A 9,404-nucleotide genomic window follows, 5' to 3' on the forward strand; every position below is an offset into this window, starting at 1 on the left:
GCAGGAGCGTTGCATATACCAAAAGGCATTACGTTAAACTCGTAAAGGCCGTCCGGTGTTACAAAAGGCTGTCTTGTCCTTGTCCACTTCGTGCATAGGTATTTGGCTATACCCTGACCGGAGGTCAAGGCTTGAGAAATATTGAGTGCCCTCAAGGGCATCATCAATTCGTGGCATCGGTCTTTGCGCGTAATCTTAGGCCTCGTTCACACAGCCGTCAAACGCTCCGTCGCGTCACCGTCACGTCAAAAAAACGTACAGCAGACGCGACGTAGCAGTGTACGAACAGACGACGGCGGTTGCAGCGTCGACAGCAGCACGTTTTTGTGCAATGTTGACCGACTGTTCTCATATTCGGTTAAACGTGGAGAAATAAGATCAGCATTTTTCAGTAAATGAATTAAATGAACCTTTGTCGGTACAATGTTAATGTAAACAAAAAATGAACGGTTTAATAGTGCATTATGAACGCAATATGGATGTTTTCGTAAAGCAAGAAATTGAACGGTGTTGATCACTGCAACTGGCAACACTGGCCACTCTAGAAATGGCGAGCCACAGCAACAACGCATCTGCTGTCGTGATGCTTGGCGGTTATATGCTGATGTTTTTGCTATGCAAGCGAAGAAAGCAACGAGCGCGCAAAGTGCGGCGACCGAGAAGCACGTGGATGCGAAACATGTGCAGAAATCGCAAGTTCGGCCACTCATCTTTGCTCATTCCTTTGCTGCGCCGGTCGGACCCTGAATACTACTTCGAGTAAGTATACACGGCATGGTATGTTCGTGTAGAATAGTACTTCCTAATTTTTGGTGTTATTGCTCACTTATCATAGCTGCTTCGGACGCAACTCGTACGTGTTGTATGGGAAAGAAGATGAGGATGGTTTTTTTGATGAGTTTTTTTTTTTGACCGGGAAAATGTTGTATGGGAAAGAAGATGATGGTGGCGCGGGGACACTAAATAAAGAAGATGATGTTCAGGCATCGGATGCATCATTCCTCTGTATTCTAAATACAACAGTACGTTGTCATTTTGTTCACTGTGGCCACAGTGCGCGCAGTTCGTGGTAGCCGAGCAACGCCCGAGGCTAGGATGCACCTTTTTTGTTGTTAGAGCGTAATAAATTATGATTTCTCGTTCTTTTCAAATTATTCATTACTGCAGTACTGTGAATGGGCTAGCGTAAGAAAATATGTTTTATACATAAGTACAAATTTCCGCGCAGTTACATGAGGATGTTTCCGGCGACGTTCGAGAAGTTGCTGTGTTTGGTTAGAAGTGGGATCGAGCGACTGGACACCAACTGGAGAACGGCCATCCCGGCGCGGACACGACTCGAAATAACACTTAGGTAAATAATTTAATGAATATGCTCATCAAGGTTCTTGGCTTTCTAAAGCTTGGTGTGTTTATTTTTCCTCACTCTAAATGCATTTTTTCGATTTCTTTCAGGTTTCTTGCAAGTGGTGACACTCAGCGCTCGTTGTCATTTTCATATATGATTGGAAGATCGACTGTTTCTGATATTATTTCAGAAACCACGCAAGTGATTTGGGAAACCCTGAAAAAAAGATACGTTAAGTGCCCAACGAAACCCGAGGAGTGGCGCGATATTGCTAGAGGTTTTGAGCAGCGGTGGAATTTTCCTAACTGCGTCGGTAAGTGGTGCAAGAAATTTTTTTTACTAAAGCACAAATGAGAATTTCGATACAAACACTTCTGTAGGGCTCTATGGAGCACTGTATCAGTGCAAGTTGCAGGCTAGAAATGTATTATGTGACTGCCTATTTACACTTATTTCGCATTTAAAACGTTTTGTAACTACCTAAGCACAGGGAAACACATCAATAAGTGTACTGAGCGATATGAAAGTACAGTATCTAAAGCGTAGATGCTTATCGTATAAAGGAATATCTTGCATGATGCCACCTGTGTGCATGCTGCTGTTCTCTGTTAAATTCATGGCAACTTAGTTTTCACTTTTTTTTGCAGGCAGTATCGATGGCAAACATGTCACAGTCGAAGCCCCATGTAATTCAGGATCTGAGAACTTCAACTACAAAGGAAGCTTTAGCAAAATTTTGATGGCTGTGTGTGATTCTGCATACAAATTCCTCTACGTGGAAGTTGGTCGCTCTGGTGGAGAAAGTGACGGGGGTGTCTTCGGAAGGAGTACGCTTTGCAAAGCCCTTGAGACGGGAAAGCTGGGTATTCCTCAACCCACTGCAATTCCAGGAGGACATGTTGCCCCTTATGTGATTCTTGGGGATGAAGCATTTCCCTTGAAAGAATACCTCATGCGACCTTATCCAAGGCGTTACATAAAAACAGACAGTGAGAGAATTTATAACTACCGTCATGCTCGGGCAAGGCGTGTAATTGAGAATGCGTTCGGCATACTAACTAGTCGCTGGCGCATATTGAGAAGGAGGTTTAAGGCCACTGACGAGAATGTCAACAGATACGTACTTGCATGTGTGGCACTGCATAATTTCCTGCTAACTGAAAAAGAGGACAAAGACAAATACTGTCCTTCCAGGCTAGTGGACACAGAATCTTGGACTGGTGAGGTAATTGACGGCGAGTGGCGACAGGATGGTAAAACAGTGCCAGTGCTTAGACAAGCGTCAAAGTTAGGCTCAAACAGACCTTCCCGCACAGCGCAAAAAGTTCGTCAGACATTTAAGAACTATTTCATGGGACCGGGACAAGTGGAGTGGCAGTTGGATTATATACACAGGAATGCTCCAAGGCAATGAGCACATGCTTAAGAGTGGTAGCATGCCCTACTGTATGTAAATAAACATTCACTCGCATTTAAACATCTTTAATTTCAAGCAACGCCATGTGACAAGCGTGCATGAGCCTATCTTGCTGGACAGGCGTCAATTCCTTGGCTGATTCCGCCATAAAATCAAAAAAAAAGAGTTGCATCTATGCACGGGTTGTTTCTGCGCTGTGGCGCTGACAGCTTGCATAAAGGCTCCCGTCACCTGCTTCATGTCCTCCTCGTTAGCATCCTTTGTCTTGTGCCTGCAATAAAGATTTCATTTCACATTCTTGGACGTTTCTAGTCACTGTCTCATGATTTGCGTGTAGTAATTGCGAACAAAATCCATGCCAAAGGTTTCGTTTAAGTGCCCGTCTGGATCAGCTTCACTGTCAGAGGCTATTGAAGGTTGTTTTGAGGCTTCAATCTAAATGAAACAGTATCATCGAATAGCCTCCATCATACTTTTTTGATTTATGGTGCGCAGACATCCTCTTCGAAGCAGATGTTGAGGGTGGTGGTTCAGCTTGCCCAACACTTTCGGGCGGCGTTCCCACATGGATATAGGCAGCATTGTTGCTACTTGTGGGAGGAACTGAAAGATTGCTGAAGAGGACATACATTTTTCAGTCGTACTCCCAAAGAAAGGAGTCGCACATCAATGTTGTCACATTATTCATTTTCTTGCTGTAGCTGTATAGCTCGTAATGATGTAATAATAAACACTGCAGGCTATTGGAGGCAGTCACTGTTATTAAAAGCCTCATACTATTTACAGTAGCGACAAAACTGAATCTAAAGTTTTTAGTCCATGATTACTTTGTCAAACCCACTATCAAATATGCCAAAGTCCATCCAATGACTACTCTGTAGTCTATAAATTTGCTTCCAGTGGGGTAGATTTGGGTGAAATTTACAGATACCTTTCTAATAGTGACCGATGTGTACTAAAATGAAGCACCGAAGAATGCACATTAACGTATAGTTTTCATGGGTTAACATCAAAACTGTTAATGCAATGCCAAGACAGCAGCAACATTTTTTAGAAACCATGAAATACATTAACACATATTCAAGGAAGGCCAGCAACAGTGAAACATGGGAATGAATTGTTGATGTTCGTACCTTTCCCAGTCATCACCAAAATCTTGGTCTGATTCCCTTCAGATAAAAAAAAAACGGTTAATTATACCGGTACAGTTCAATGAAAAGACCAAAAAAAAAAACGAACACACAATGCCAATATCTTTGGTAACTAGTCTAGCCTTGCATCAGCTGAATAATTATGTTGAATGCAATCTATTTACCTGTGCAGGAAAAACATGTTTTAGCACCATTCTCGATTTTATGCATTGCCACCACTGCACCTGCTATTGCTTTTGGCTACCATTTTGCAGGCAATTAAAAGTGAAAATACTGAAACAAATTCATGAAACGGACAGAAAAGTAATGCTAACACAATGCTTACCAAATCATAGAGCACCAGTGACGCATTTTAACACAAAAGAAAGCTCAGTTAGTCTGTATAGCTTTGTCAAAAAAGAAAAGAGGATCTAAGGCATGCAGACACGGACATGGCGTCTGTGTGGTGTTCTCTAGTGCCATTGTTTGCATGCCTTGCCTTCTTTTATGATGCATATTTCATATTTTGTTTCTCATATTTCAGTCTTTCCCCCAATGCAAAAGCAATCAATGAACAATAATAAACAATACCTGGCAGTGCATTCAGCAATTGCAGTGTCATTGACTCCTGATGGGACACTCCTGAAATTGCAAGTACATTTCTCTTAGCTGTTTAGCATTCTTTTGCAAGCAAACAGAATGAAACATCAGAACATATAATTTACAACATAACGTAACCATTACTTACATGTCAGCACTATCTGGCTCAAGGTCCAAATTTGAAATGACCCTGCAAAAATAACAGCGCCAGTAACTCTGTTATCGCACAACCACAAACTTAGAGTTGCATTTATACTAAAAGCATGCCTGTCGAGAACTGTAAAGCGTAAGTTGGCTATACGCGAGCTACAGACAGGTCGTTGGAATGCACGATTTACTGACGTCCCGAGGCGCTCCTTGGCCATGAGGCTGTCCATGACAGCAAAAAAGCGCCAAGTAACCTTGGGGATGTCCGATGCCCCTGCTCCTGACTTTTTGGCGCCATCGTAAATCTTTTTTAATCTTCTCCACCGATCTTTCAGGCGCTGGAATTTTTTGGCAGCAAGTTCTCCTAAATGAAACAGTACAAAAACAGTACAGTGCATTGTGGTGGCTTGAGCCAAAACAATTCAGTAAATCACCGCTGACGAAGACACCAAACTTGTTCCATGCGTGATAATAACAAAACTTGGAAGCACATGGATGACAGATCATTATGCAACAATCGATGCAACATGAGCTCCACAGCGCGATAAAATCAAACAATAATTCGTAATTTCTTAACTTGTTAGCGGTTTATTCCGAACTGGTAGCTTAATGAATCACTCACCTGAAATGCCGAGTTCTTTCCCAATCAAGGCCCACCTATTTTCTTTCATCTGCACATCTTTGAAGCAGGCTTCCCTGTTATCGTACAGGAACCTGTGAGGTCTCACGAGTTCGATCAGGAGTTCAGCATTAAAACGTCCCTCGCGGTTCTCGTTGTCCGACATAGTGGCACCGCACAAGCTCGCTCAACAACACGGCGTGCCACACGTGTTAAACGCGCGTGGCTGGTGAACACAGTTGTGGATTCGGATACGACAGGGACTTTTGCGCAGCCAATTTTTGGGCAGCACCCCTGTTGCCAGCTTTTGCTTTGTAAAATCGCCATATTTAGAGGCCGGCTTCCTAATTTCTGATTGGTCCGTTTTCTAGGGGCGGGGCTCCGTCCCCGTGCCGGCGACGGAAACGTAGAGCACTGCTCTGCGTCGCCGTCAACCCGTTTTTGAGGAGAAAACGACTCGGAAACCCTCTCCCCTGACGAAAAACGGTGCCGTGACGGTGACGCGACGGAGCGTTTGACGGCTGTGTGAACGAGCCCTTATGAAGGGCTCGATAATCGACGCAACATCGAACAGAGCCGTCTGTCTTGCGGACCATCACAACTCGCGACGACCATGAGCTAGATGATGGGCGGATGATGTCTCGTTGGAGCATGTGAGCAATGTTGTCCTCTATGATTTGCCGCTCCGCGGAAGACACGCGATATGGGCGGCGGCGCACAATTGAACGGCCTTCGGTGTCGAGTCGATGTACCACGACGGAAGTGCGCCACAGAAGCGCACTTCCGTGAGCATTATACTTACACTTCATCTTCTCATCTGTACATACTCATGATCACGACTTGAGACCATCATTGTGGGGCTTTGGTTCGGGACAATAAAGAAGAGACTTGCGACCTAACCGTTGTCTCATACGCCACGCAAAAGAAAGCCTTATGCACGTAACTGAGCCATCGAGCGCTTCTGAAGAAGCTCTACAATTCTGTCGAAACAGCTATAATGTATTAAAATGAAACGAATACTAAGAATTTGGTTTTTAGATTTTTTTATTCAATCAGAAAACTGAGCGCGAAGAAAAACAATATTCCAACCGGCTCTAAGCGACCGAGAACAATGTGCTGTTTTTCTAATCCATCTATGATACTTATAGCTGTATTTGTTTGGACTTCTTTATATAGTTGAGCGAAACACCATATGAGTTCCTACGATTCGTGCTTCAGAGAGACTGTACTTGATGGCGTACTTTCACAGAGCAACACCTATGACATTTTGGTCTCGTTACAAGTGCACACACACCGCTAACAGTTTGTAGCATGCATCGTCACCACCTGTAGGTGCATGCACCACTATGCATGGGAGGACAAAGTTTACGCGCGCGGATATTTCTTTGACTGAAGACTCTAGTTCTCACACACCCGGCATACTTGCATCGCCAACGCGTTAAACATGGTAATCGCAGCAGAACTCGAAAAGTACTAACTTATTCCTTTACTAACGCGACTTGCAGAGAAACAGTCTTTGATTTGGGCATTCGGAAGCGCTATCTTTCCAAGAACAGGGAAGGTCTGTCGATTCTTTCACCCTTTCTTTTTTGTGTCGTTTAACCCGCTCGATACTACTTAAAGCTTGCAGCGTAACTCAATTACGTTAGCAGTTCGTGCAGCTCGCTCCCACCGGGATTCGGCCAACCTAACCAGACAGTTGACTACACAGTGTGCTTGCGATGCGAAGCGTTGTCCGGGGAGACGCGAACCTGAAGTTAGACTAAAGTGAGACGTTATCAGCGCCACTAAGAAATATTAGATCTCGCTGGAGTTGGGAGAAGCTCCTTAACCGCATTTGTCGTCGATCGCTCGCCTACCTCGAATACAGCCTGTGAGATTTCTCGGTCGTCAGTCCTTCCGAGAAACTCTCGCGCCTTCGTACACGGATACCGCACGCGCAATGCGCTAATCTAGCTCAGATTGATGTGTGCTCAGTGAACGGCAATCGCCAAGAAACATATGCCAAGCTGAAAGAACGCATTATCAAGTAGGAATATCCACAGTATGCGTAAAATAACTGGGGAATAGCCTAACGCGTCATGCTTCCGGTAATACATTGGAACTGAGAAAGAGGCGTTTAAATATAGATAAGAGTGGTTCAGTTGCGATACGTTTGAGTCTCATCTCCTCTCCTCTCGGCATTCCTCCTCTCCTCTCCGACTGCTCCTCTCCTCTCCGTAGTGCGCAACGAATGGCAACACCTGCGGCTCCGCGTGCGATAATGCGAAGCAGCTTAGGTTGGAGCATAGCCTCCTCTATGGTTGGAGGCGTGACGGTAGGCGCCCCAGAGGCAGCGCAACAGTCACCAACGCCACGCGCATTCGGTGCGAACGCGGGCGAAACCCCGACGGCGTCGACAGCAGTTCTGCGCGTTGCTGGTGCTGCTGCACGTCCAGGTTTAAACAGCTGATAAAACTACCTTGAGTCGACCCCATGGCTGCTTCGCATACTACTCAGGGTTCCCCTACGGGAAGATGGTGTAATTTTTTTATACTCCGCTTTCACTCACTCTGAGCTCTCTCTCCCCCAGCTCGGCGAAGCTATCGCACAGCTGGTGTGGGGTATGGAGTTTTACGGTTACGCCAGGAAATTTTCTGACGAACAGGAGGTATACAGCTTCGCTGTAAAAAGTGTTATGTTGTCGTAACGGGAAACAGTTGGTTTTAGTGAGCGCCAAGTGAAATAGCAGACAACGTTAACTTGACGTTATTTCACTTATTATTATTATTATTTCACGTGCTCAGACCGGCGCGTACACACAGCAGCTTAGCAGGAACGCTAGTGAGCTTATAGTATGTGTGCGCACAACACTCATGCCAGCAGCGGCAGGTAGAACTTACCTGGTCACGAAACGTCCGCCTAACGCTGTGGGAGAGCTTCATATAGCGTCCGCAGTGGACGCACCGCGGTGCTGGCGCAAGGCGGACTGGAGCAGACGCCGAACGGACGCCTCAGTATTCAAGGACCCTGGTAGAAACCTGCCCGGACATCTCCAACGGGACCATTGAGCTTAGCGTTGCGTCCCCTTGGATTCGTCGCTTTTGCAGCGAAAGCCACTTCGCGCTCCCGTCTTCAGATACCCTCGCTTTAACCCTCCGCGCATATCCCATCTAAAGTCCCTAGATATTTTTTGCTTTCAAAAAGAGCAGATAATCTGGCGACTTTAATCCCATCTAGCGTCACACAACAACATCGGTGCTATCGCGCCTTGAGCGTTTGCATAACAGCAGGGGTCTTCACATTGGTGCTTCTGTACTTTTCTCAAAATGCTATTGCAATAAAAGGACGATTTCTTAGCTTCCCATGCAGGCCAAAGCAGCATAGAGATTTAGAAACGTTGTTCCAATACAATCCGTGCTTGTAAGTTGGTTGACATGCCACTACCATAGGCACCCGTATTAGTACTGGTAGGAGAGGACGTTCTTGACAGGGTTTTGAAAAAAATGCGTATGGTAACGCCAATGAAAGCGCAATATAGAATAAAATTCAGTTCAAATCGTACATGTTTTACTTAAACACCTCGACATAACCAATCCGATGTTCACATGTGCCAGGATCGCAACTGGAAAGTAATTCGTTCGTGCCTGCGTAGCCGCGAAATCACAGAACCGAACCTATTACTTTTGTCGTCCACATTACCACGACTGCGACAGCACTGCATGTAAACCAGTTGTCCGGAAATCTATAAGATGGAGGAGGTTTAATAATAGAAAGAAATGTCACCAAACTCCAGAAGTAACATGAAGCCTTCTTGCAAGACTCTCACATAGAAGTCACAATGAATGAATGAAAGTCCTTTATTTAGAAATGGGGAGGCACAGGTCCTCTGTGGGGTAAATGGGGCGTTAATGTCGTCACTCTTCAAATAATTCACTGTCTCAAGAAATAGGCATTCTGATGTAGAAGTATGCACCCGTACTGAGGCGGTGCGTGACCAGTGCTGTGGTGTGTCCGTCCCCCTAAACCACCCTGATCAGGCCGCTCCGGCTAGCATATGTTGCAAATAATAACTGCGTATCAGGATCCGTGAGCAGTGCTTCACGGTAGCTAGTAAACTGTAATGGCTGTATGGCCATTCTGCCTGTGTCGAACGCGGAACAT

At 45.3% G+C, this 9,404-nt stretch overlaps 2 protein-coding genes across 2 annotated transcripts; one reads left to right on the plus strand and one right to left on the minus strand.

The window, feature by feature from the left end:
* The first annotated feature begins 207 nt into the window (after positions 1 to 207).
* Positions 208 to 2,762, plus strand: LOC119448616 (uncharacterized). Its single transcript, XM_049666433.1, has 4 exons — positions 208 to 759; positions 1,229 to 1,354; positions 1,456 to 1,661; positions 1,996 to 2,762. The coding sequence occupies exons 1-4, from the start codon at positions 548 to 550 to the stop codon at positions 2,760 to 2,762; spliced, it is 1,311 nt and encodes a 436-aa protein (XP_049522390.1). The 5' UTR covers positions 208 to 547.
* A 93-nt stretch (positions 2,763 to 2,855) lies between these two features.
* On the minus strand, positions 2,856 to 4,926 carry LOC125944702 (uncharacterized). The gene is made up of 5 exons (XM_049665632.1): positions 4,838 to 4,926; positions 4,644 to 4,685; positions 4,487 to 4,537; positions 3,899 to 3,934; positions 2,856 to 3,036 (listed from the first exon to the last, which is right to left on the minus strand). The coding sequence occupies exons 1-5, from the start codon at positions 4,870 to 4,872 to the stop codon at positions 2,889 to 2,891; spliced, it is 312 nt and encodes a 103-aa protein (XP_049521589.1). The 5' UTR covers positions 4,873 to 4,926; the 3' UTR covers positions 2,856 to 2,888.
* Between the last annotated feature and the right edge of the window lie 4,478 nt (positions 4,927 to 9,404).

This window comes from Dermacentor silvarum, chromosome 4 (assembly GCF_013339745.2).
Source record: "Dermacentor silvarum isolate Dsil-2018 chromosome 4, BIME_Dsil_1.4, whole genome shotgun sequence".
NCBI classification, from domain to species: domain Eukaryota; kingdom Metazoa; phylum Arthropoda; class Arachnida; order Ixodida; family Ixodidae; genus Dermacentor; species Dermacentor silvarum.

Coding starts and splice junctions, on each gene's coding strand:
- LOC119448616 (XM_049666433.1), top strand. CDS start 548: ATGGCGAGCCACAGCAACAACGCATCTGCTGTCGTGATGCTTGGCGGT. Junction 1,355..1,455: donor CGACTCGAAATAACACTTAG/GTAAATAATTTA, acceptor GATTTCTTTCAG/GTTTCTTGCAAGTGGTGACA. Junction 1,662..1,995: donor GAATTTTCCTAACTGCGTCG/GTAAGTGGTGCA, acceptor TTTTTTTTGCAG/GCAGTATCGATGGCAAACAT.
- LOC125944702 (XM_049665632.1), bottom strand. CDS start 4,872: ATGGACAGCCTCATGGCCAAGGAGCGCCTCGGGAC. Junction 4,686..4,837: donor GCCAAGGAGCGCCTCGGGAC/GTCAGTAAATCG, acceptor TTATTTTTGCAG/GGTCATTTCAAATTTGGACC. Junction 3,935..4,486: donor ATTGCTGAATGCACTGCCAG/GTATTGTTTATT, acceptor TTTTATCTGAAG/GGAATCAGACCAAGATTTTG.